The sequence below is a fragment of the Platalea leucorodia genome, assembly GCF_965183815.1.
Source record: "Platalea leucorodia genome assembly, chromosome: 17".
Lineage (NCBI taxonomy): Eukaryota > Metazoa > Chordata > Aves > Pelecaniformes > Threskiornithidae > Platalea > Platalea leucorodia.
This window is the reverse complement of record NC_138839.1, coordinates 6645622-6673424: the sequence shown is the minus strand read 5'-3', so window position 1 is coordinate 6673424 and position 27803 is coordinate 6645622. Positions and strand designations below refer to the sequence as shown.

Here is a 27803-nt window from a genome sequence, read left to right as displayed (position 1 = left end):
ATTTGTGTGCTTTGAGTTTACGACACTACAAAACACTGTTCGGAAGAAGAGTTCCCCTAGGGTTATGCAGAGATAGGAGCCTGCATATGATGATTATCACTCTAAAGGGTCAAATGGATTGTCACCAATGATTTTTGGAAAGGCGTGCCTATAAAATTATGTCATTCCCTCAATCTGAATTTCTTTTAGTATTTGTGTTTTCTTCTAAAAGAACATGGTTAAAAAAAACCACAGGAGGCTGAGTTTAGATTATCAGGTTACCTTGTATCAGGTAAACTTCAGTAACTCTCGGTGTGCAACAGGTACAGCATAAAATGACTTAAGGCAATCAGCAATTAAAGAGTTTCAAATCAAACTGCTTTACGTTGTTCTTGCTGTAGAATGGGATTGTGCTAAGGTAGAGATGCTGTAGTTTAAATGCTGCTGGAGGTATTAATTGTGAATCTGAGTTTGTTACTCTTCAAACAACTAGGATGTCAGAACATTGTTGAAATTGCAAATTCTCAGGGAAATGAAAGACGTAAAAATCTAACTTCATTAAGCAGCTATGTTATAATTTTTTTTTTAGTTAAATTGTAAGTGATGGAGGGAAAGTACTGTGTCACTTTAGTTAGAAGACTTTATAAAAAATGAAATTTCTTAATTTTTTCCAGTGAGAAGTTGAGTGTTTTTAATAGGGCTCATGGTCATCATAAAATATTCTGAAGAAGTAGAAGGAAATATTTTGTTTAACAACAGCAAAAGTCCAGATTAAAAAAAAAAACTAGCCCATCCAATAGTGTTTCTGGACTTTCAGTTTGTACTGTTTCCACAGTTATGTGATTATATACAAGTCTTGGATAGTCCAGTTGTCTGGTAAATTAATTACCGTGCACAGCACAGGCTTGGCTAGGTAGAATTAGCAAGATTGTGGTGTCTGTCCACCGGTGTTGCATTGTTCCTTTCACCGTGAGGTGTTCATTTAGGTTTATCAGCGAGTATGTGTTTAGCAAATGTAACTTGCTCTTGTAACAGAAATATTTGAAGTGCTACTTTTTATTTTTTTTGTTGAAAGCATCACAAAATTGCCACAGCATTACAGTGATAAGATAATATACTGTTGTGCTTCTCTGCCTTCTTACATCTGTGATCTTCAGAACTTTTTCAACAAACGTAGCATAACAGGTAGCATAACAGGTAGTCTTGAGCATAATATAATCTTGAAAGAAAAACAGAGTACAAAAAAGGAAAAGAAGTCTCCCCTCTGCATTTCCCTAACATGTACACAGTCATTAAAGTTTAGGGATTCCAGTTTAAGAATCGAGTTCCAAAACGAAATATCATTTCTGAGATTCCAAACAAAATCAAACCCATACTAGTTCCAATCTAGAACTTCTGCTTCAGACAGGAGCCTTTCTTTTGACTACACTTTTTCAAGCAAAGTGTAGTCTTTGTGCAAAGTAACTCTAGAAATTAAAATGCATAGCTGTAGTTTCCCTATCTAACATAAGCCAGTATGTGCCAGGTGCCTCGTTTTTGCATCTTGAGCTTATTCGTGTGCTTTTATAATAATGTTTTCTAGAATGGTGGTGCTTTAAATAATCTTAACATTTCTTTGAGAGTCACTGCAGAAGCAGAAATTAGAAAGTATAAAATGCAGTCAAAATCCAAAACATAAATCAAATGTGTTTACATTCTTTGCCAAGTATAAATTTGCCAAGGAAAATGTAAGACTTGCATCTTTGTTCTGAAAAATACTTTTATAAACTGTTTATATAATTCACAGTACTATCCATTATCTTATTTCCAGATAAAAAGGAAAAAATCCCATAGCCAAAAAAGGCTAAAATTCCATGGAAACCACTCTCAGAATGATACCAGGTCACTTGAACGCCATTGTCCTCTAATCGCTTCTTGTATAACAGTCCGTCATCCCTAAGTACATCAAACTCACAGGTCACAATGTAGGCTTCAGGGAGCTGGCAAAGAATGGAGTCTTCAGCTAAAAGTGGGGAAAACGTGATTGCTAGAAGTTCCTTGGTTGCTTCATGGACTTCAGGTTTATATAGAGTGGATTTCTGTGGTTCGTAGCCTCTAATCTTAAATTCGTCAGGAATAACGTCAGCACTCACCCATTTTTTGTACTTCTGTTTCATACTCTCAGGAACATGGCAATTTTGTAGGACATCTTCCAAAACTGATGGTTCTTTATTAAGGTAACGAAAACAGAAGTAGATAACTAGCTTCCGAAACAACATGGGGACTGAAGCATTCTGCTGATAGGAAGGCAAATGAAAATCTAGCCCCTGTAGTCCTGGATAAAGTAAGACCTGAGCACGTACTTTTGGGAGATCTCTTTTATTCAGCAGTATTTGGCAAATAACCGTAGCAAAATTAGCTCCACAGCTGTCACCACTAATGATGATGAGAGCAGGATCCACGTGATACTCTTCTAAATTCCTCATAAAGTATAAGGTGGCACTGAGACAATCACAATATTGCCCTGGGTATGGGTGTTCAGGAGCCAAACGATAACTGAAATGTCAAGGATATTGCAGTTATTGTCAAAGTAATTATAAAAATTTAATTTGCGTTGTTCATGATTGACTGGTATGATAGTTATGTAGGCCTTTTTTCCTAATTTTTACATATTATATTTGGTTTTAACTAGTATAGATTGGAAAGACAACTAATGGTGTTACAGCTATTTTAGAATACTTTGCCTATAAGCACATTTCTAAATTAAATGAAAGGCTAAAGCGAAAAATAGGGAGCACAATCTAAAATAGTAAATATTTTCAGCGTATTTTTCAGAAATCTTTCAACTGTGAACTGTATTACCATAAATACTTCTGTGTAAAAGTAGCACTTACCCAACAGACACAACCACTGAGTTGCATTTTTTGGCAATGTAGCGGCATATTCTTTCAAAGGCTCCTAAGGAGAAAGTTTATCAGAAATGATATTTTAAAAATTAAATATCCTTTTGAAATGAAAATATAGGTCCTTGAACATATGCTCTGTGGAAGGCACTGCAACATGAGACAGATGAGTAACTTCTGCCATGCACATGCACACTGCAACGTGTCTTTACATGTTAACAATTTTCTGGTTATTGATCAGTGGCTGTTAGGGCATAATATAAGCATGTCAGAATGGTAACACTAGGAAAACCAGAATTCTGTCGAGGCTGGTATCATCTGAGCTGGTGGTCAACAAAAGATGTCTGAGGGGAAGCATAAGCTGAGGACAAGCATGTAGTAATAAGCATACAGGAAACTGAGGCTCAGCGCACTCCTTTGAGACAGAAACTGTGTCTTAATATTTAATGCACTTGATTAATGTTTCTTCCCTGAATTATTTGAACCACTTCTTGAACCCATGATTTTAATATTAACAACTTTGTGCAGTGAAGAATGCCATAGCTTGCTTACAAAGGTGTAAAGAACCATTTCTATTTGCTCGTTGTGTACCTGGCATTCGCTACTTCCATTGGGTGACATTAACTCTTGTACTATACAAAATGGTGGATGATTATGCCCTGTTTAACTTCTCTTGCTTCTCATGATTTTGTAGACATTTAGTGTATCTGTCTTTATCTGTCTTTTCCAGCTTGAAGAGTCATAGTCTATTAGTTTATTCTCTGTACAGAAGCACTTTTCTCACCTATGCAGCCTCTCTCTGAGTCTTTCCGGTGCTGCTGTATCCTTTTTGAGGTATGGGAACCAGAACTATAAGCAGTATACTACATTTAGATGCACTATGTATTTATTACAGTGGCATAAAGAAGTTTCCTGCTTTGTCCTTTCCTAATAATAATTCCTAGCATTTTATTTGCTTTTTGACTGCTACTGTGCACTAAGTCAACATTTTCAGGCAATTTTCTACCATAATCCCAAGATCTTCTTCCTGCAAGGGAGTATTCTGCTTAGAGTCTGTTGTTTTATTTATAAAGTTAGGATGCTTTGTTCATCTGTTTGACTTCTCTACAGGCCATTTCACCTGTCGTTTGATTTTACTATCATAAAGACATTCTGCAGTTTTTCAGCCATCCATTTACTACCTTGAAGGACTTAGTGTGGCATCAGCTTTCACTGTCTTTTCCGTTTTTGAATATATTGATTAGCACAGGTCCCAGCACAGATCTCCTTGTGGGAATCTCACAGGAACCTTTCACAACCCATCTTTTTTCTGTCTTTTAATCAGTTTTTATCCAAATGAAAGGCCTTCCCTCTTGTGTCATGGGTGTGTAGCCTCTTTAAGAGACTCTTTTGGAAATCAAATTAGGTTTTATCAGCTCAGTCTCCTTTGTTCATGTATTTACTGACTCATTTAAAAAGCTTACACTGATTTGTGAACCACAATTTCCATTTGTATGGATTTTAAGGAGTAAGTCACATTTATCTGTCCACTGATTCTGCTCTTCATTGTAGCTTCTGCTAATTTGCTAGTTTCAGACTTCAGGCTTGCTAGTATGTAGATTCCCCAAGTCCTTTTAAAAACTTGTCCTTACATTATTTGCTTTCCTGCTGCCAAGTACCAACGAGAATTCAAATGAAAGGTCACATACTACAGTCAGTGTATCAGTATGGGTATTATATTAAGCCATGGTATGTGATATAGCTCCCTCAGCGTGCTGATTGTGCAACAGCAATTGTCTCGTGAACAACTACAACTATGCAACTTTGCGGTCTGTTTTTTTTCTTCCAGCAAAAGGAATTTACCTTTCACTTACATCATCGAGGCTTCTCTCTCAAGTCCTCGCTGCCACCCAAACTAGCTCTAGAGCTAGAAGCATCACAGCCGGTGTCAGCCTGACACTCCACCCAGGCTAACGGGCTCTGCAGTAAAACAAGGGTAGATTATTTCTGCCACAGTGCAGAACGGGACCAAAGTTACTAGAAGTTAAGTTATTGTTTCTGCGTGATGCTAAAGGAAGCCAGGTAGACTCTCAAACTCATCTGCAGATAACTGAAGTCTGCATAACGTAGTGCCAGTGGAGACTTACCCTTTGAAACAGTAAAGGGTTCAAAACCCACAAACTTCCCTGTCTGACTCCTGGAATGAAATCTAGATTTCCATGTTAGGTGCCTTGGCTTCCAGACAAAGCACACACAGACTTGGTTGCTCAGAGGGAGATCCAGAACAGTTAGGAGGCTGAGCCAGCAGCTACTGAGACAATCAAAGGTTTGTCTCCCTTTCTGAAAAAGAAATATTCTGTGCAGTGTTACCACAAGAATCAAACTCCCCCAAACTGGTTCTATTTTTAATGCTCATTTATTATTTATATTTTCCTTCATTTTGATTCCTTGTTTGCATGAATGGGAATATATTTACAAATTTTTTTAATGTATTCTTTAAATTCTTTTGTGGATCATGTTATATATATTTTAGACTTCCTTTGATGCATGGTCTGCAAGTTGAGAAACACTGACTTTTGTAATGTTTCTATACAAAAGTTGAGTGCCGAGCACAGAAGTATATCTTAAATTCTGTGCTTTGAGGACCTATCCAAGCTTACAGGAAACACTTTAGTCCAGTTGAGATCCAAAACTAAAAATCTCTCCTTGAGAAGTAACCAAAGCATTGTTCCAAAGAATGAAGCCAGAATGTATTGTTTTTAGCAACAGCATTGCCATTTTCATGATACTGTAATTATTCCAGAAGTAGATCTAGGCTGAGTTCCCTATCAGCCTAAAAGGATTTTAAGTTACATTTCCAGAGAAGATGGAGTACAGAGAAGGAGGGAAGAGACATGGATTCCAACCCGTACTCCAGGACTGTTGCTGTATCTTATTTTCAGCTAGCCATTAGTTAAGGTGCAAGAACATCCTGTGAGCTGACTTCCCTCCCAGTGACCTGAGCATATGTGTTTTGTTTTAATGGTCTCTCTTTCTCTGCCCCAGCAAACTGAATCTTTCTCAGAACAACTTCAACAGGAGGAGGAGCAGAGTCCCTCTGCTGCTAGCTGACAGACGACTGGGCGTTTTCTGCGTCACAGTTCTGGATTTAGAAGCCTCTGATCTGCTAAGAGCTGCTTTCATGAACTTTCCCTGTAGCCCAAAGGAAGTAGAAATGTGATTACCCTTAGCTCTGCACTAGACTATTAATTCCGCAAGGCGCTTTGCAGTTAGTATTAAGATTGCAAAGACTATTGTCATTAGGAAAGACAGGTGAGATATGGACTGACGCATGTCTGAAGGTAAAAATGTAAAGGTTTGGATTTGATTTTAAAAATAAAACTTGCTGATTTCTTACTAATGCTCCCAAATGTGCCGGCGCCTCCATGAAAATATAGTATTCCTCTTCTTTTGCCAGTAGGTGGCCATTTAGGCTGATAAATCCTCAATGGTACGTCATCTACTTTGAGATCTTTGATAAGCAGTTTTGAATCTCTCCATGGTGGTATTCCATCTAGCACAACTCGGAATAAGCTTAAATCACTGCAGATCCCTAGCTTCTCCAAAACCCTTCCCTGTTGAAAAGAAAGAATTCAGCAAATGGTTAGTGGGAAAGGTTCCAACTCTCTGTAATTTAAAAAAAAAAAATCTTGCATTTATTTTGCTGTGTTGTATTTCAAGAGATACTGGAGACAGTGCTTCAGGGGAGTTATGGTGACTTTTGAGACATCATTGGGCAGTTTTGATTGAATTAAATGTTGCTGAAGATTGCCAAAAAGTAATGTGTCAGCCCCATTCCGCATAGCCAGTTGTCCTCTTGCTCGTTGTTTGTTTTTGCATGTTCATTTTTGTGAATCTAAAAATAATCAGAAATGTATTTAAGCTGAAAATATGGGGGAAAGGAGAAGACTAATCTTTGATTTTGACACGTTAGAAGTGACTATGGGTGTGAGGGTGATGAAAGCAGATTAGAACCGTAGTTTATAAAAGTAGGCTCTGCTAAAATCTATGGGATTGTCATAGGCTCTGGCATATAGCATGGTCAGGAAGACAAATAGCATTTGTTTCTATTTCTTACAGCTATAATGAAAAGAGGGTAATAATTTAGAATATTTTAGTATTTCTTGTATTAAAGATACTATATGTTTTGCATGAAAAAATACAAAGTAAATTGTTTCCCTAAGAAGAAACTTAGAGGTTTGGTGGGAAACAAGAGGCATACTGTATTCAAGCTGCGCCATAATGTCTTAACTTTAAAATCAACTGGTTTGAAGTCCAGTATCAAAATAGTTTGCTATTTGTAAGGGAGCAGATTAGTGGTCACTTTTAGCCCAAGGGAATGGATGTTTTAAGACCAACATACATAGATCTAGAAGGTGATTTAACACACTCGCTAAGAACTCAGTTTATCTTGATTTTTTTTCTCTCTCTAAAAATCTGTACTAAGTTTCTATGATGCTGACAGTATCATACAACTTTAGAGACGGAAGGAACAAATTCCAGCTTGATAGTTTTTTAATTCTGTAACACTTGCATTCAAGAAATGACTTGTCGACCCCATAACTGTTTGTAAAAAGGAATAGGTTTGCAATTATCTTGAACTGGAAAAAATAGACAAAATTTTTGAAACTGAAAATACCCCATTTTTATGTTTTTTTCATAATAATTCATTTCCACTTCCCATTTGAAAGATTTTTCATTTTGTCGTTATGTTATGGAGTTAATGGAAATGGATATATTGGAATTATGTTAAATTCACTATCATGTGAGTAAATACACAAACACAAAGGCATTTTTAAGCAATAAGTGAAGCCTAAACACGTTGTTCTTAAATACACCTATATCTTACTTTCTGAACTGGCTGCACAAGAAGAAAGACCTCGCCATTCCTATCCATTTCTATTTTTTATTTATTTTATTGTGCATAGTACACTGTGTGTATAAATCTATGAATATATAGGAATGATTGTGGATAATAAATACAGAATGAAGCAAATGTGAAGAGGAGTAACGTAGGCTTGCTTCGGAATAGATAGCATTATTATATGTACATGCAGTTCAATACGTACAGTATACATATAATTATTTTTTTTAATTTTCATATGAAACAGTTTTCCAATGTAAAGTGGTTGCAATTTGACAGGTGCATTGAAAAATCTAAATAAGCTTTTAAGATTAGTCATATCAGTTTTATGAGTTAATTTAACATGATTTGGTTCATATAACAATGCTTACAGGCTTCAGGGGGGTGAATTACTGCTGCTTCTTTGCTTTTTTTTCTTAAGCCATTATCTTCCAGCTCCCAAATATCCTACCAAAATAAAAGCGAGATCCCCAGTTTTAAGAAAGTTAACTTACCGAGATCATGACTGTAATCAACAATGAATGGAACAAACGAAGCTTTAGAGGTTGGTCAATTCCAGGTGGCAGTTCTGAATTGAAAAAATCATAAAATACCCCCCCAAAAAACAGCGCTGGTATTACAACAGGAGAAATGAAAACCATTCCTATCATTGCTAAAGTTGTATAAACAGATACCATTTCACTTCAACAGAAGTGAATGCTAAAAAAACCTATGCTGTCTTAAGCCTTGTTTTCAAGTGTTTATGAGTTGTCTTCACAGGAGACTAAGCACTCAGTTCATAAGCAGAAATAAAAAGTTTATTAATGTTGCAATACCCTAATTTTCTCCACCCGTCTTTTGCTAATGATATTAATGACAACACTTCCTTATACTAAAAAAAGAGAGGGGGAAGTTTTACTCTTTACAAAAGGTGGAATTCAGAGTATATGGAATGATTTATATCATGAGTTCTTCACTAACAATCAGAAATTATCAGAGGGGGGAGAGACAAGTTGAAGATTGTCTGGGTTTGGTTTGTTGTAGTTCCATTATGGATGGGCATTCCTGTTGTAGCGTTAAATTTTAGTGATGTGGGGCTACTTGCAGTTGTCATCAAGGTATATACTTCTCTGAGAAGAAAAATATTCAAATCCACATTTTTTGGATAAACTTTGTTTCATAGTGGAATGCACAGTGCAAGTCTTAATGTGCATTAAGGTCTCTCCAGATACATGGTGGTGTGGTTGTAGATTCAAGACACTATTGTTTCTGGTAAAAGCTTTTCACTAATTAAACTCTCAGAATTTTATGTTCATTGTAATTCTTGTTTGTAGTTTAACGTAGAGGCATTACGAATACATGTATACTATTAGTGAAGGATGATTAAAGTTAGTGGCAGTTATTTGGTGAAATAATTTTTATGTTGTGTGTTCTTATTGGAATTTCATTTTCCACACATTTTTAAAGTTACAGCTCCCAAACTTTTTTCCTGTCCTGGCTTTTAAAATGAAATTCCAGTCTGAAAACTGAATTAGTCCTTAGCTTCATTAGCATAGTATTTAAAGCAAAGCAATCATGACAGCTGATTTGCACAATTTTAGCTTGTGGAGATAAGAATGTGTGGGATAAAGCAACACAGATTTGCCCCAACATTTGTGAAACAGGCAAAGCCTCAGCTGTTCACAGTAAGGGCTTTTTCTTTGAAGCTGGCTGATTTGGGGCTGCCTTTCCCTTACATGGAGCACAAATTTAGCGATAATAGTTAGTTACAAATGTCAGACTGTGGAGTGTTGAAGCCAAACCGAGATACCCATGGTCAGTGCTCGTTCTGTCCTAAGCTTATCAATATTTATCCATAGGGCAACACAGCAGGATCATCCTATCAATGTTTTGGGTTATTAGTTCTGTAAATAGTTTCTATGTAGTGTGATATAGCACAGCCTCTGGGTGTTTTATTGAGTATTTGTTTTGCCATATATTCCCGGCAAAACAGCAGAACAACACAGTTTTTACTAAGTGCTTATTTCTGATGTCTGTGCCATCAATCAAAATATCATGAAATAAATTTCCACGTAGAGGTCAGCTATGGCTATTGTATTTCAGCATTCTTGATGGTTTCTTATGTTTGAATCCTCAGAGGAGGAAAATTCTGCACTTTCAAAAGAACCTGTAATCAAGAATAATAAACTCATAAAGGCACTTGTTCCTGCAGTGGCAGTAAATAAAACTTTTGAGAGCAACCAATAACAATTTAATTAAATACCTGATGTTTGGAATAGATCAGTTCAGATTATGAAACCTTCATACCAAAGAGGACATGTATGTCTGCTGTAGCTGTATGAACTGTTGCTGACGCTGCACTGGCGGGAGTCTTTACTTCACAGTATTCAGTGAGTCAATAATTAAACACCTTTAATCAAAACCAAAACACCTCACAGATGCCACCTCTATTTTGAAACTTTGATGGATCTGATAGAATGGAAGGAATATTTCTTTATTGTCTTTTTTATTTAAAAATAAATTTTAAAAGGAACAGTTTGGGGTTTTTGTTTGCTTGCTTTTTGATGTTATGCCCTGGCAGTTGTCTTCAGTAACAATCTGTTGTACAGTTGTGACAGTTTGAACAAAAATCTTTCAGTTATGCATTATAGCCCTTCCGTTGTTAAAGAAATGTTGGTTAAGTAATGTTTCAGAATAATATCTTAATATTTTTCTCTTAATATTTTAATATTTTTCTCTTAGAGCATACTCTGAGTATGCTCAGTTAGAGCATATTCTAACTGTATGCTATGTCAGCACCTCAGTCCTTCTTCCCTGCCCTGTTATCACAATTTCCATGTTTTTCCAGAATCAAGCAAATCCCATGGTCTCAGAGCTACTCGGTCCTTCTGGGGATGCTCATGTTCACAACTGTTTCATGATACTTGGTGCCTTATATTCCAAAATGCTCACGTGACTCAAATAATCCTGTTGCTGCATGTCACTTTTCTACTGATGCTTGTTCAGAGATGCTTCCAATATTTCCAGTCTGGTCAGCCATTCCTGTACCTGCAGATGTAGGGGTAGGAATATCTATGATCACTGTCAGTCTCTCACATTTCTGTCAGTGGGTTCTTTGGTGTTTTTTTTTTTCCCCAATTGTTTTTGAGGTGTTAAATTGTCAAAAAAATGTTTTATTCCCTTTCAGTCACCTCCATGAAGTGAGTACCTTACATCTTTGCAAACAAAAAGGCTTTTTCTCTTTCTGGCAGTAGATAGACATCCATCCTAGTAGTAGCTCTTTAAACTGTAGGTGTTTGCTGATGTGTGTTCCTACATCCATTCTTTTATTCTTTCAGCAAGCTCATTGCAAAACCCCAGCTTCCACAAAGTCTTTAGCTATCCATAGATGAGAATTAACACAGCCTGGAGTTTGGCATTGTAATGTGCGTTATGGATATGCATACGGTTCTTTATTCTTATAAAACAGACAGCTGCTCAGAGGTCACAAAATTGATACTTTATTCATTGCATGTAGCATTGCTGGAGACTGACATGTTTAATATATGAGTTGGTGAGTACAGAATTGATGATAATTGAGTAAATTCTTCATAGTAATGATGGGAAGGTGAAGTATTATAACAATACCTATTAAAAGAAATATGATCTTTGCTGTTTTTTCCCCAGGCTTATGTAGCTGTGGAGTCACAGACCGCTTTGTAGATTGAGAATGCGTAAAACTCATCAACTTCACATCAATTGTTTATCAGCGTAAGAGGCAGGCAGCTTTCAAACCAAACACTAATAAATTAGGCAAAAGTGTCAGGGTAGTTGGTGCTAATGAGTTATGTCGATGTCATGTGTTACTGTTTTTCTTGTAATGTCTTTCTCTAAAATATTGCAAAACATTTCAATTCTGATTGTAGGCTGTGTTAGGAAACACAGCCTGCAGTTAGCCTATAGTTAGTTGACTATTGCAGAGCTACTATGTGTAACACAGGAAATACTATGAGGATTAACTAAAGTAGCCAGCTATAATGACTGAGGTATCAATTCCGTCAAGTATATCCAGGCTTAATAACTAACTGGAAGGCATAAAGCTAAGAAAACAGGAAAAAATAATGTGTTCCAAAGAAGAATTAAAAACAGAAATAATAGCTTCTGATACATTCCTTTTTTTTTTTTTTTAATGTACGTTTCAAAATTAAACACTCTGGTAAATACAATTTGCTTGGCTTTTTTTTTTATTTATTTACTCCAGGTAATTTAGTAGGACAATTAGACTCTGTAGTGCAATTTAACTAACTTCGCTTTTACCAAGTAGAGCATGTAAGAAACTTACCGTCCTCCAGTTCACATTTCTTTTCTTGTATTTATGTAAACAGATGACTGAAAGCATCTCAGGCCTCTTCGTACCTGTAAGCCTTAGTCTTCTGATCTGTGGGATGGATTTAGTATGCCATTTACAGTGACAATAAGAAGTTTTCAGAAATTACAGCTTCATACGTGCTCTATGATACTGTTTTTTAAAGGTGCTATGTATTTGCTTGATCTCCTTCTTCATTTACTCTGCCTCCTACCTCCCTTTCGGTGTCCTCCCTTTTTGTTATCTCCATCTCCCCACCCAAATTAGTAGCTACTCCCTATGCGTTTTGCTCTTACTCATGACTGAAAGCCATCTGCCATTTAGTCTGCCATAAATCTTTATTTTAACCTTTCCTTTCTTCCTCTAAGTTATTCTTCAAAGTCTGTCCCTTCCAAATGACTCCTAGGTTAAACATCTGCTAACAAATTCTGTGGTAAAAAGCTGTACTGTATAAAAAAATAATCAAATAAAAATTATGATAAATATGTATTAGTATTCAGCGATGGAAATTCAGATCTTGTGCTGTACAATTCAGAGCAGGTACATTTTTGAAATGGTGACTCGACAGAAGGTTTTTGTTATGTAGCATTTTGAAATGTGGACGAGTTCTTGGGTATATGTGTCTCGGTAGCTGTGCAGTTCTGTTCCTCAGAATGGATCAACTCTGCTCTGAAATGGAGTCCAAATAAGCTGCCCTGGAATATCCACCTGGGATTTCATGACAGGTCACCACACCAAAATGTGTTCTTATTAAGTCATAAGTAGTTTGAATGTAAACATAAAAACTGCTACTGGCCTTAATTTGCTGTGGCCAGATTTGTCTGAGACTCATTACTCTAGTTATTTAGGTGAGCGGTTTCTTCGCTATCATGAGAGAGTCAGCAAACACAACGAATCATTGAGGTAATGGGCAGTCAGTGAAAGATTGACAGGAATAAAAGCAGCCATAGTTTGCAGGATTATGCCTATTTATTTCCAGAGAAGTACAGAGAATGTGCATCATAGGCAGAGAGTAATGTAAAATGCTTTTAAATAAATAATAGAGTTAAATTTGGAGTGTTTTCTGATTGCCTGCTTATTTTTAAAAATACTTGCTATTGCATGTTGACTTTTAACTAGAGTGCTACAAAGAGGTGATGCAAAGATAGCAAAGCAGAAGATAATTGAAGTTGTAAGGCTTCTGTAATAAACCACTGTAACTCGATTGGTTTAGAACAGGTACTCTAACTTGAAAATTGTTACAGCTTAAAATGTGCTCTGTTATTAAACGTACAGCTTTAGTCTATGAAGGCATAACAACAGGTTCAGTAAAAATATTTAAGTCTAAAACACAGATTGACCTTTTGTAATATCTTTTGGGTACTCATATTCTGTGCCCAGAGCACAAAGAAGTTTGCCAGGTTATTCTGCTGGCATTAAAAACTCAATTGTGTACTGACATCTGGTGATGGGAATGGTGCACCACAATTTGCTTTCCCTTTCTTAAATGCTTTTAGCATCTTCCTGTAACACATAGCTGTTAAATAGTGTCAAGACTTCCCAGCTGTACTGAGCTTTCCAGCATTTCACTAGTTTTCAGGTCTTGACAGTGTTCTGGTCTATTCCTGAATCCTTTTATTTGTGATATACTGCCTTTGTGCCAAAGTCTAGAGACCAGCTAAAGAAATGTGGCTCGTGTCCGTGTTATTTAGGGTTAATACCTCTGGAGTGGACCAGCCTTGTCCATGCCCTGTTACTGCCTGGAGAGCATCATGGCATGGTCTGTCTCTTTACTCAGGATGCAAACTCTGGAGTAAAGTATCACCTCAGGCATACTCACCTGCCCTTTTGGAAGGAACTAGTCGTTTCTGTCGAGATGGGAAGTAACTGCCCCTTCGAAGGAAACTTATTTGTCAAGATTATATTTTCCTAAGTTCTTCATAGGCAAAGACTCCTTGATAACCTAGCAGTTATCTAGGAAAAAAACAAAAAACAAACAAACAAACAAAATCTCTAGTATCTTCAGCATGTCTTCTTTGGGTTTTAATACCCATAAGAGATTTCACGGTTGTCAGCCTTTGTCTTAGTCTGACCACTTCTGTATTTTAGTGTTAGGAATGTACTCTTCTATCACTTGATGGACACTGATGTCAATGGAGCAAATAAACGTCAACATTAGTGGGATAGGTTGCCCATATGAGAAATAGGCAGCATTCAAACATCAGTGTTAACTCTTACCTGTGCCTAGAAATCAGGAAAATATTGTAGAAGATTTTGAGGGCTTTTTGCTTATTCAAATTGTATTAATTCAGAAAGGCCATATGGAAGAGCCCTGTAAAATTTCCTCTTTTTCCTGACTATACTGTGTGAGTGTAACTCAATGGCATTCATATTGTTCTGGCAGGCTTTATTTTCTCATATGCTGAATATAAATAACATAGCCATGCAGAGCGTTACAGAACGTCCTTCCGTTGTTTCTAGGGTATCTTCTTCTGCCTGAACACTTACCGTAGGTAATTGTCTGCAGCATGCTTTGCTTTTGATTATAGTTTAAATAAGCCAGTAGTGGGCAGAAAATATGTACAATAACATCAGATAAAGAGATTATTAATTTTAAATGATAGAGGTAGAAATTTCCCTGACAAGAACAAAAGTAATTCATAGTGTGGGTAGTGTTCCAGTGTTGTAGCAGTCACTTTCTAGCTCAAACAGAATCCAATACGTAGCATTAGTAGCAAGGCATGTTAAAGGCTGAGGCTGCGAGCTGTGAACTTTCACCTAGATACGCTGGCCATATCTTGAACTTTTACTTACCTACGTGAAGGAAGGCCCTGAAACTGGTGCAAACCAGAAAGATAAGGTAGCCACAACCATCAGCAGAAGCTGCATCCATTAAGATAAGAAAAGAAATGTCCTGCCTGGAGACAGAGAAAGGATCCAGTGAGGAACAAGAAGCCCCCAGACCCAAATATTGCTATCGGACCGAACCGTCTCGTGAGGGGAGGGGAACTTAAATTGTAAGGATATAATTGCCCAGGGATTTCGTTGTTCGAGGCACCCAGCTCGAACTGTTTTTTTACCACTGTACCACTCAATAAATTTGTCTGGTGTAGGTCATGTCAGAGACTCTGCTTCAGGGAAACCTAGGGTCGAGCCTGAGGGGAGAGAAAGCGCCCGAGGGTGAGTGGGTGTGTGAGCAAGGAGTGGGAAAGGGGCACCCGTCAGCTCAGCGGAGCTGCCCGCTGCGAAGGGACTCCGGCCCTAGCAGTTAAAGTCTCGGGCGGTGTGTGTGCGACTCCCCGAATGGTGTGCGAATGCTTGGGCAGCAGCTTCTCCTTTGACACCAGGTATTAATTTAAGCAAAGATAGTCAGAAGTTTTGACTGTAAGTAAAATTGCATCCTAGCCCTGCTTCCATTTCTGCGTGGAAATACATCATGCCTCCAAGTGTAACTTATTGAAGAATTTAAGATATTAGAGTCTAATGACATGATAAATTATTATAATGCAGGATATAAGACTATAATAAAAACAGAGGGGAAACAGTTATACTCTGAGACATTCACCTCAGGAGAACAGTGTCATTAAAACATTTACTGACATTTCTTGGCAATACTTGCTTGCATTTCTAAGAAAATATCCTTATACATTTATTATGCCATTATATTTTGTATTGTTTTACTTGATCATTCATCTCATCTTGTAAACATTTTAAGATCAACGTGAACTTTGATTTGTTTGTTTGTTTGTTTGTTCTTTCTCCTTCATTCTCCTTTCTCTGCCATGGCACTTGTCATGCTTTAACCCGGCAGGCAGCTAAGCACCACCCAGCCGCTCGCTCACTCCCCCCTGGTGGGATGGGGGAGAGAATCAGAAGGATAAAAGTGAGAAAACTCATGGGTTGAGATAAAGACAGTTTAATACGGAAAGCCAAAGCCGCACACGCAAGCAAAGCAAAACAAGGAATTCATTTGCTCCTTCCCATTGGCAGGCAGGCGTTCAGCCATCTCCAGGAAAGCGGGGCTCCATCATGCGTAACGGTGACTCAGGAAGACCAACGCTGTCCCTCCGAACGTCCCCCCCTTTCCTCTCTTCCCCCAGCTTTCTATGCTGAGCATGACATCGTGGTGTGGGATGCCCCTTTGGTCTGTCGGGGTCTGCCGTCCTGATCACATCCCCTCACGGCTTCTCGTGAACCCCCGGCCTGCTTGCTGGTGGGGCAGAAAAGGCCTTGACGTTGTGTAAGTGCTGCTTGGCAATAATGAAAACATCCCTGTGTTATCAAGGCTGTTTTCAGCACAAATCCAAAACAGCCCCATACTAGCTCCTGTGCAGAAAATGAACACTATCCCAGCCAAAACCAGCGTGCACTTTCCATTGTCCCTCTATGAGAAAGTGCTTCCTCCTTTACAGAGTGCAGGCCTACAGTTAATACAAGCTCTTTGTAAAGTAACTGATATTACTGTATATTCCCATATATCGTTGTCTATATATAAAAGGTGTATGCATGATATTATTAATAGGTTTTGTATTCCTTATCAACACTTTTTATAACATCTGTAGTTCCATGCCTAACCCTTTTCCTGACCTCCTCTCCTTTCCTGCTACTTTTCTTTTATGTCTATGCTCAAATCTTCCCTGTTATATTCAATTCTCTTTAAGCTTGCCTCAAATTCAGCTTTCACCAGATATAGGCTTTGATAAATCATTGACCGTGCTTATTATACACTTAGCCTGTAGATTCATGCCCTGTTACCTGCCCCAAGTTGTCCTCAAATCACGGTTTGTGTTTTAATATTACCAGAATTTTATTGAGCCAAACTGCATTGCAAAACATTTGCCATGGGGACCAGATCTTCTGTGGGTACAGGAGAAAACTCTGAAGAGGTGGTAGAGGAAAGAAAGGTAAGTTCACCTGATTTTCCCTCTCATAAGAGATAACAAAGCAAAAGCCATCACCAAATCAATTTATTGGGTAAAAAGAAGACAGATGCAATGCAGAAATGTAAGAAGATGATTTACGAAAAGGAAGATTGAGGATGTTTTTTAAAAATCTTTGCAAGCCATAAGAGATAGGAATCAGGAAAGGAAAGCAAGAAATGGAATTTTACATCAATTTTAGAAAATTTACTATCTTTTCGAGGCCTGTATTTCCAGATTGGAATGCTATCAGCCCACAAAAAACAGCTAAGAATAGTGTTCCATGGAATCCCTCTTGCAGATGGCACCAGGTCACTTTTATACCATGATCCTCTAATCGTTTCTTATACAGCAGTCCGTCATCTCTAAGCACATCAAATTCACAGGTCAAAATGAAAGCCTCAGGAAGTCCAGCAATAACACTGTCTTCAGCTAGCAGTGGTGAAACAACAGGGTCGAGCATAGGCTTGATCAGTGTATAGACTTCTTCTGAGAATGGATGTGTTGTACTTGGTTTGTAGCCTCTTGTTTTAAACTCATCAGGGATGTAGTCAGGACTCACCCATTTCCGATACTTCAGTTGCAAATCTTCTGGAATATGACAACCATTAAATAATGCTTCCATGATTGATAAGTCTTGATTAAGATACTTCAAACCAAGAGCAAGGGCTCGTTCCTTTAACAAAATGGGGAATCTCTTATTCTGCTGGTAAGAAGGCAAGTTAAAGTCCACGAACTGGAGAAAAGGATATATTAGGACTTGTGCTCTCAGCTTTGGGAGATCTCTTCTGTTCACCAGTGCTTGGGCAACAAAAGCAGTGACTGTAGCTCCACTGCTATCTCCACAGATGATAATGCGAGAAGGGTCTACTCCATAATCTTGTGCAGTCCTCATAAAGTGTGTGGTGGCAGTGAGACAGTCCTCAAACTGGGTTGGATATGGATGCTCAGGAGCTAAGCGGTACCTAAATAGGAGTGAAAGTGTTTTAACATAGTCATATCTAGGGAATGATCCCATTGTCATCTTTTCATTCATATATTTCATTCTGAAGATAGGAAAATATTCTGAGATTATAATTACAGCAATAGAACTGATCATAATTATTGCTTTTGATGTATTACTTGCTACTATCGTTAATGTTTGGGGGAGTCAGAGCACTATTCTGTCTTTGCAAAACACTTCTTTACCTATCTTTTAGGTCACTGAAGGCACATGCAGAGTTTTTGTAGAATTAGGTGGCAAAGCAGGTATGTATGAGTCAGTTATCAGCAATTCTAGTTAGAAATTGAAGTGAACATTTCCCAACAAATTGTTAGAGAATATGAGTGTAGAAAATCGATAATGAAAATATGAAGGGTTTTCAGTGGGTTTCTATAAGCTGAATTCTTTATAAACAGAATCAATGAGAGTTAATGGTTCTTCAAGTATTTCAGGATGTAAATAGTAATTAGTGCAACTTTAATCAGTTTCCAAGACATCAACTCTTTTCCCGAACTTTTAAAAATTGGTTCTTTTAAAAATGCATTACAGCTCATCAGAAAAATATTTTAAATGTTCATTTCAGGTTGACTGCATGTTAAATGTGGATATCACCCCCCAGTTTTTCAGACTACTAGTAAAATGAGTATTTAGTAGTCTGGGCAACTGTGCTTTTAATAGAAACAGCTACACTTCAAACACAGTGTTGGCTTTCAACCTACGGGGGTTTGGATATGGCTTTAGGAAACAAAAACATCCTGACCTCTTAGTGGTGGCTACAAATTATAAAATTATTATAATGGATTTTATTTGGAAATAAGCAAGTGGGGATTAGGTGCCTAATTCTTTCTAAGAGTAATTAGTGCTGGTGAAATGCAGCTGATCATTAAGTATAAGTACTTCACAGGGAACTTGGCTTGTGGTGACTATGCATTAAAGACATACAAAGCTAGAAGGAGGCACAAATGGCTATCATATGTGTGTCTGGATTGACTCCGCTTACCCAACAGACACAACCACTGAATTGCTTTTTCTAGCGAAATAGCAGCATGTTCTTTCGTAGGCCCCTGTAAAACAAAATATTTCAATGGAATTGTAACTTGCTTTAAATATAAGTTGAATTAAAATATTCTGAAATTCTTATCTCTATTCTGTGATGAATGCTACACTGTAATTCTCTTACTGTGGCATGGTCTAATCTGGACATTGCTCATAATTTCATGACGCCTGTGGGAATCTTCTTGCCAGTAAGAAACCTGGAATTTACACCAATGCTTTGTTTCAGTCTCCTCTTTGAAACATTAGTTAATAGAAAGCACCACTGCTGCCACTTCTAAAGTGGTATCGAAGATGAGAAGTTATTTAAAAAAAAAAAAAAACAAACCAAAACACAAAAAAAACCTGCTAAATCTAGCACAAGAATTTTTCTTGTGCGTGAGCCACCATCTAATCCCTTACGCCTTTCCATTTCAAATGCCAAAATGTGTTTTTTCCTTGTTTTGCCACTGTAAGGACCCACAGCAGTATAGACACATATACACAAGCTTGCACACACATGTGAACATAAATTGGGTTCTTTAAAATAAGAAATAAAATTCTAATGAGATTTTCATCTTTTCTCATAAGCATGAGGGAGAAGAAGGAAGAAAACAGGCATTATAAATGATCAGAGAATAAAAGTTCTAGATACACGACCTGTATAAAGACAATTTAACATGATGCCTACTGGATGTAAAAAAAATTATTCTGCTCTCCTGAAATTAATTTTGTTATTTATAATGCTTAAGCTGCTAACTCTTCTTGTCATTTAAGAAATACCATGTCAGATCAGAAACTACATAGTATTTATAGTTACAGCTCACATTATATATATATTACTTACGAATGCTTCCAAACTGTCCAACTCCTCCATGAAGATAAACAATTCCTCTTCTTTGGCCAGTGGTTGATATTTTTGGCTGGTAAATTCTTACTTTAACCTTCTCAAAACTTAAGTCCTTGATAAAAAGATGTTTATCTTTTAATGGCGGTATTGCATCCATTAGAGTCCTGAGGACACAGATCTCTGAGGTGATACCTAGTTTTTCCAAAAATTTTGCCTGTTAATAAAGGGAAAGAAACCACAAATTAGTGCAAATTTCCATCTTACCTGGAGATTGATCATGAAAAATTTAAAATTCCATGGTCAATTCAGTCTTTGTCTCCCAATGGTTCTTACAATGAAGCGGCCAGTTATGATGATGATTTGGATGCACCTTCATTGTAATGTAATACCTACTGAAATTTGAAATTCAAAGAGGAGCAGATTTGACGGGAATGGATGAACTTATCTTCTGTAGCTACCTTGTGTCCGTGCTTCCCTAAAAGCAAGGCCTTTGAGCCTGTGGGAAAGCCAGCCTGAGAGTTGCTTTCACAGAAGTGCAGTAACTTGGCGTATTAATACCATCTTACCCCTCCGGCAAAATGATACCAGTACTGTCTAGCAGAACATAGGGTTAGCTTCGGTGGTAATTTCTAGGTTATATTAGAAATGATAGATTTGAGCATGGTGGCTTTCAAACCATGTCATTCTTCAGTGGTGAAATCCTGGCTTAGTTTTTATCAGTAGAAAAAAAAATCAGGCTATTAATAGTAGATAAAAGAAGGTGTCAAATACTTCCACTTCTCAGATGTTTAAGTAGCCATGTGCCTGAACAAAATAAGGAGAGAGTAGTTACAGCATTTTAGACTTCAGCTTTGGATGAAGAAATGTGGCTAATACTTTAATTTCCCAAACTCATGCAACTTTTTAACTTGCAGAAAAAAATTCTGTAGCATCTACCACAGCTGGCCTTCTGAACAAGAATAGCTTTGAACCTTAGCTTGATCTTCTCACAGCTCAGTGATTCTTACTTAAGCACTCAGGCTGAAGATTCTTACGTCACTCTGAGCCACTCTACTTCATTGCGTCTGGAAGGCTTTAAGCTGTTTCAGTTGTCTGCTCTAGTCTATTCCTGCTCAAGATGAAAAATATGAGGCAGTATCACTATTTCTGCTATATCAGATTAAATTTTGTACTTTTCTTCTTCAGCAGTACACTTCTCTAATGAGTAATTTAATTTGTTGTGTTGCAGTTATTCATGCATATGTATTTCAAAAAGAATTGCCTATACAAAGGTATATGCTGCATGTATCTTAAAAACCCACAATAAGTCTTGTGGCTTTCACCTCACATTTCACAGACCTCATGTAGCCGAATAATGTGGATGTCGTCCTGTTAAATTTGATGTAGGTATCCTATTTTAGCCCGTTCGGGGAGCTGATCCCATATGCAAGAAGGATCATCTTGTGGCCAAGTTTTAGTCTCATACTGATTCCTTCTACAGAACTCCTGTATGATGTCCATGGGAAAATAATTTTGTTTCTTTAATCCCCCAGTTCTCTCTTGTATTTTCTTTCCTCACACTAATACTTCCGTAACAGTAAAGGTTAAATCTGTAATTACCTATATTGTATGTATATAATAGAGATTGTCTTTGTCTTGGAAATACTAAAAAAAAAAATAGGAGTCCTTATCAACCGTTGTGTTTAGTGTTGGCAGTCTGACATCTCGTTTTTGTTAAACCTGCAGTGGCTTCACGGGTCAGCTTCCATAGAGATTGGCATTTATTTGTATTGCTGAGTCACCTCACCGTTAGCTGTGACTATCTTCTGTGGATTATCTGCAACAACGTACAGTTATGGCAGACATCCATAATTAGTATCATCACACATAATCTTCATAGTTATTTCTGTTAATATGCAAATGAAATTTTAATATTGTGCTGTTGTTTTAGATTGTATTGTTTTAAATTGTACAGTTCCTGTGAATAGAAATTCTGTAAGAACCAGCAGAATTTGCATTTTTGCTTTGTTTTCTGATTCAAGTCCATTTTTTAGTATCTATGCTCCCTCAATGTGAGGTATTAGGTTTTGGCCTACAGTTTCTGGAAAAAAGTGATCACTTCCATGACAGCTGCAAGACTGGGCTATGTGTACATAGAATATAACTAAACTGTATATCACTGATTTTTTTATTACCAGAAATCCCACTTTCAGGATCTTCATGTTCATAAAGCTTGCTCTTTTGCAGGTGATTAACCAAGTCAGTCAAACATGACCTACATTTGGACATTGGTAAATAAGTGCGACTGCTTAGTAGTGTAATTTGTAAACCAGTAATTGGACAGTTTGGTTATATTCATTAAGGATCTTCTAACACTATAGCTAACATGACAGCTTGAAAATTAATAAAGACTTGCAGGTAGCATAAGACAGTCGAAGTTTGGGACTAGAGAACTGCGACCTCGTTTGAAGCGTTGGCTAGCTCAGCCTCTGCAGTCACACTAAGTGCAACCGTGTCTGGCATTCACAGTGAAATAGTGAAAAACTGATCGTGCTGACAACAACTGCCATGGAGATTGCCATGCACCAGGAGAAGAGCCGTCTAAGAGCTGAGTTAGCTTAGAAGTGGGAGTCCAGATACATGTTCAGGCAAAGGACTAGGGCCTGCAGCAACGTGCATATAGTAACCTCTGTGGGAGGGATGTGACGGAGCGGTGCTATCCGTGGTGTTAGCGTCCTTTGTCCTCTTTACACAGGTACAAAGGCCTCCCGTGTACACCCCAGAACTCACCTGAATTGCACTTTGTGCTAGCCCTTCTATCTAAATCATTACTAGAATAAACGGGGTACAAGGCGCTTACAAACTATTAACACAGTAAGTAGCATAATTTGATCGGCCCCTCTATTTCCTGGACAGGATCAGTCATAAGTCCCCTGGCTATTGTTTAGCTTTACTGATCTGTCAATTTTTCTTCTCATAGACTGAATACTAGATGAAAAAATAAAGGATGAGTTAATAGATTTTTCAGTGAAGAAGTTTTATTAACATTGAGATATAGCTGGTTTTATTTAAGTATATCCTCATAGGTGGATGCAGACATTTCTTCATAAAATCTATTAGATTGAGCACAACTACTTCAAACTGGTTTGTCTCCAGTGACTTCACGTGCATCTTTTGTCCCAGCTGAAGACTGGATATGCTAGTAAACTTTAATTTTCCCTGCAGTTTTGACATCATGGGTTGTCATCCCTTGAAAGGATTTCCCTACTTCGGCGTAAGTAATTGGCCTAACAGCAATACCAAGAGTTGCTATGTGACTCGGAGTTTACTTGCATTTAAAGTTTTGTATAGCCATATGTTAATATTCTTACCTTTCTGCTCCTTTGAGGTGATGAGCTTTTGCTTGGCCTCTTGCCAGCCAGCAAAAAGGGTACAAAATGATAAGATCAGAAGTTACACACTACATTAATCACCAGTAAGTTTCTAAATTTTGCAGTTTAGCTTTTTACATATGAATTACACAAAGATAGAACTTTGTCTGACGGATAAAGAGTATTCATAGAGTGTTTTGAAAATGTGGAAATCCACACATTGTATGGTAGATGTACGAAAATTTAATTTGACTTCTATTACTGTCCTATTTTACTGCATTGCTCAAGAGACACAGTGAGTCACATTCTTAGGCGCTTACTGGCTGACCTCAAACAAAACTTAATAAGCAATGTAGCAGAGAAATGGAGGAAGAAATTATAACATTAGAACACGGAATTGAAGTGAAATGTAATGCACAAGCCAAAGAAACCAAAGGGTTTTTTCACAATTTAAACAACTGAAAAAAAAGAAGCTTGATTTAGGTATCACAGAAGAAGTGTTGTTAAAATGACAGAGGCAACAATTAATTCAGGAAAGGATAATTGATGAAACAGAAAGACAAGTGGAAGTCACATTTTAGTTTTGAAGAGAAACAAGGAGGGGATCAAGAATGTGCCAAAAACAATGACACAGAAAGACAGCTTTAATGTTATGTGTACTATCTCAAAAAAGAAAGTCATAGAGACATATTGAAAGGCAAAAGATTATGAATGTGGCAGCTGTCTTTCAGATGGCTCAGAAGCAGCGTGATAGAGTTGTAGAAGAGAACTGAGATCACGGACATCATTTAGTTGCTCATTCTCTAAAAAAGCACTGTTACACAGAGCAGCAGTTCCACATATACAGTGCAGTAAGCTTCTTAAACCTTCCAGCGCTGCATTGAGGCAACAGGATTAAAAAGCTAAAACATAAGCCATCAGGAAGTATTGAGTATTACACAGTCTGAGTATTACAGAGTAATATTAAAAATATTAAATATTAAATATTAATATTAAAAATGAGTATTACACAGTCTGCAGAATTTTATTTTTTCAATATTGTTACCTTTGGTGCTGTATAGCAAGCAGTAGAGTCTGTTATACCCAGCTGAGCTGAAGGTATCTGCAGTGGTGCTCACATCACCAAATTAATCCAGTTGCATGTTTGCAATATATTTAAACATTGATTCTAAAAACCTCACCAATCCATTACCCCTCTATCAGAAATTAAATCAAAAACTCCATCTTTAATCAAGTTTTACTTACCATGCCAAACCCAAAGTTCAGGACGTAATGACAAATGTAAAGCTTTCGGCGCTGACTAAATCCATGAGGGATTTCTGCCTTGGGGTGTTCATGATAGAATGCTATTGCCACAAAGACAGTCAAAACAGCAAGAAAAATCACTAGCAGGAGTTCCATCTCACTGTTGTTAGGAGCCAAATGGAAGAACCAGCTGTGGCTTCCTTCCCCCTCTGACTTTTGAGGTATTTCTGAAGTTAAAGGTGCAGGATTAGCAATTCTCTTCATATCCCATCATCCAGCTTTTAAAAATGCCACTAGGAAGATGAAAACATGTGGCAATCAAACCATACAATTAAACAGACGGTAAAAATTAGTCATGGGAGAGGCTTGCGTAAGCAATTTTTTGTATTTGCAGCTAACATGTTTTGAGTCTGTACCTATCACGACAGAAGCAGTGCTTGATATATCATTTGTATCATCAGTGTTATGAGAAGACAAAAACTTGGTACGTCTCTCCCTATTTCTTGCATACAGTCAAGTCTGTATTATTTCCGAATTCCCATGCATTCCTGTGGAACAGGATTTCTTAGTAATCATCTTCAGAGCTGCTCAGTTTCTTGTTTTATTGTGCCTCCACACCTTACTTCTTCAGACTTTTAGTGAAGTCAAGATTTCAGTGTGGCAAACACATTTCATCACGTTTGGTGACTGATTTTGTACACTGCTGTGCCGTTGCATCTCTGAGTCTAATGGAACCAGCAGCATCTGCAGCCTGAAGTGTCAGTCCTTTGCGTCTTGCTTGATCCTCCTTGATAGCTTTTCTCCAGCAGGTGAAAGCCTGTACCGACTGTTATGTTTGTCTGGTTTGGGTTTGGTTTTTTAACGGTCTCTTGGTTGAGCCTTACAGTATTGCAGTCTCTGTCTTCTCCTTAATATATTAATTAGAGGTGTCATTCCAGGTAGAAATATGATTCCAGCTGATGAAAACTAGAGTTGGACTTCATGGTTTCAGTGCTAGTAGCAATGACTAGATGTCAGCAGCCCGCTCTTTTCTGTATACTCTGAGATGAGCTTTAGGATCCGTGCCTTCCTCTGGAACTAACATATTTTTCAGTACACAAATCATTAGTGATGAGATTTAACCCGAAACAAAAAATCGGTAAAGCAAGGCTTTTTCAGCTCACATGATATCACCTTTGGGAACAGTGTCTTTTTACCAGTCTGCTCAAACTGTGATGGCAGCAGATTCTCACTCTGAAAAATAGCAGTATGGGTAAAATGAGTGTGTAAAATATTTTCTTAAATAAAAAAAAGAAAAAGAGTACAAGGGATGAGCTGACCTTGAGATATATATTAAAATGAAGCTAAACGCAGAGAACCCCAGAGCTTTAGAATGCATAATCCATGACCTGCATAGGAAAGAAGACCTCAGACTTGATTCCTGACTTCAGAAATTGTTTATTAATTATTTAGAATAAATAGGAAAGAACTTGATTTTCGAGTCTGGTGATAACGCTGTCTGAGAAGAAGCTGATTCAGTGTTCTGCTCCCTCTGCCCAAACTGTTTCTGTATTCTTCATTTTATCCAACAACTCTTTGTGGACTTTCATTTCCCAATGTCCCCGATCCCTCTCCCTCCCGTGCCAGAAGGTTGTTTACATGCTAAGTATAAATTCAGGTTCCTTTTTGTTTATTCTTCCTTGTGGCAGTTGATAAGAGTTGCCCAGCTCGAAAAGGGATGCTGGTGAAAGGCACATTGCCTGGCAATTGGGGCACTCTCTTGGGAAATGGAAGTGGTGAATTCAAACCCGTCAGGACCGAGGTGCCTATGGCGTTCAGCTTTCTTATAGCTCAGACAAGATCATTAGGAATACTGTTACACAAAGCATGGTTGCAGCTCCCTTCTTTAGCATTTAATAGTGAAAGTAATTAATCAGCTTTGTGCGAAACTGTGCTGTCCCAGTGAGTTAGGTGTGGTCTCAGTATGCTTATCAGATTTAGCCCCTCTGGAGATCTAAGAAGTCTTCTGACACTTATGACAGATCCTTTGTACTAAGGTTCTTACCACCTATTGTTCAGCTGTTTTCCAAATCTTTTTGGTGCCAGTCCTTATGGTAGCCAGTTTACCAACAGCTGGTAGGTCTTGGACTCTTGTGAGCATGTCAACTAGGTCCAGACATCACAGCACCCCCACCAAACCCAGAGGCTCCATACAAAGACCGGATGTGCTGGAATCTGTTGTCAGCTGTAGAAGAAAAAAACTAGTTGGATCCTGAAGTAATAAACTGTTTTTTTTCTTTGGGCACTGCAGGTATACAGGGTAATACTTAATGTTTTATAAGCGTAGACTCAGTGATGTACAAGCTTGCTTGAGTCGCAGGATGGAGAACCATCCCCTAAGTAATCTTTCAAATGTATGCTCTCTCTGGCTTCTGATTTTTTAACGTTATCTCTTGCTCCTGTAGGATTGACCAGAGGAATTGGTCCCTGAGGCCAAAATCCCATTTTCTCCTACCCCAGGGAACTCCTTTTCTTATTAATTTCTAGTGAAGAGCTAGATGTCAGTGGCTGAACTCCTGTCAATACTGAGCTGGCATCCTTAAGCTTTTTGTCTGTTGTGTAGCTGCACACGCTAGAGGAGGCAGAGACTGAGCCAGTTGCAATGTAGTCTTCAGGCGGTCCCAAAAACTCTCTGCTTGTCTCTGAATCATGGTGCTGATCAGGTCGCAACTGGGTACTCACCTGCTTAGATTTGGACACACCAAGTGTGAATGGATGCCTGTATTCGGATACTGGGAAATGTTCCCAAGAGGAGGTGGCTGCTTGACCCAAGAAGGTCCTTTTGAGTTCTGCAGAGCGTGAGAGCCATCTGGTGCTTGAAGTCTGAACTTGGAAATGGAACTAGCCTGGTCAAGTCCTCACCAACGCCCTCGGACTGCCATTAGCCGTAAGCTCGTATGCAAAGCACTGACAAGATCTGTTAAGGGCTTATTTTGTGCGATGACTTGTGTGTACACACCTGTATCTATGATTATTTCTCTGTATGCATAATTCCTTGTGGAAAGACGTCGGTGTGCATAATTGTGTAGCTGCACTGCAAGTTTGTGCTTGATTGTGTTTCAAGTACTTGACTGTAGCTCATTGAATGTGCTGACAGTGAGGTGAACATCCTGTCACGAAGGGTCTGTGTAAAGAGGCTAGTAAAACTTGTTTCGTGTCTTTCCCTAGGAGAAAGAAAAAACTTTAAATGAGTGATAATTTTGAAAACTAATTCCACACTTTGGAAACTATAAAATGTCCTCAAATGAGAAGCACTCTATCTTGGCAATGCAAGGCACATAGCAGATCTGTAACTGATTAAAATAAATTAGAGGACAGGGAGTTCCGCGGAGACAATTAG

General features: G+C 38.0%; 1 protein-coding gene across 1 annotated transcript; it reads right to left on the bottom strand.

Moving 5' to 3' along the window:
* Positions 1 to 1739: 1739 nt before the first annotated feature.
* LOC309598533 (arylacetamide deacetylase-like 3) lies at positions 1740 to 24580 on the bottom strand (the record flags this gene model as incomplete). The annotated part of the gene is made up of 7 exons (XM_082329213.1): positions 1740 to 2514; positions 2853 to 2916; positions 6238 to 6454; positions 17177 to 17930; positions 18948 to 19011; positions 19827 to 20043; positions 24425 to 24580. The coding sequence occupies 7 exons, from the start codon at positions 24578 to 24580 to the stop codon at positions 1740 to 1742; spliced, it is 2247 nt and encodes a 748-aa protein (XP_082185339.1).
* Positions 24581 to 27803: the final 3223 nt, after the last annotated feature.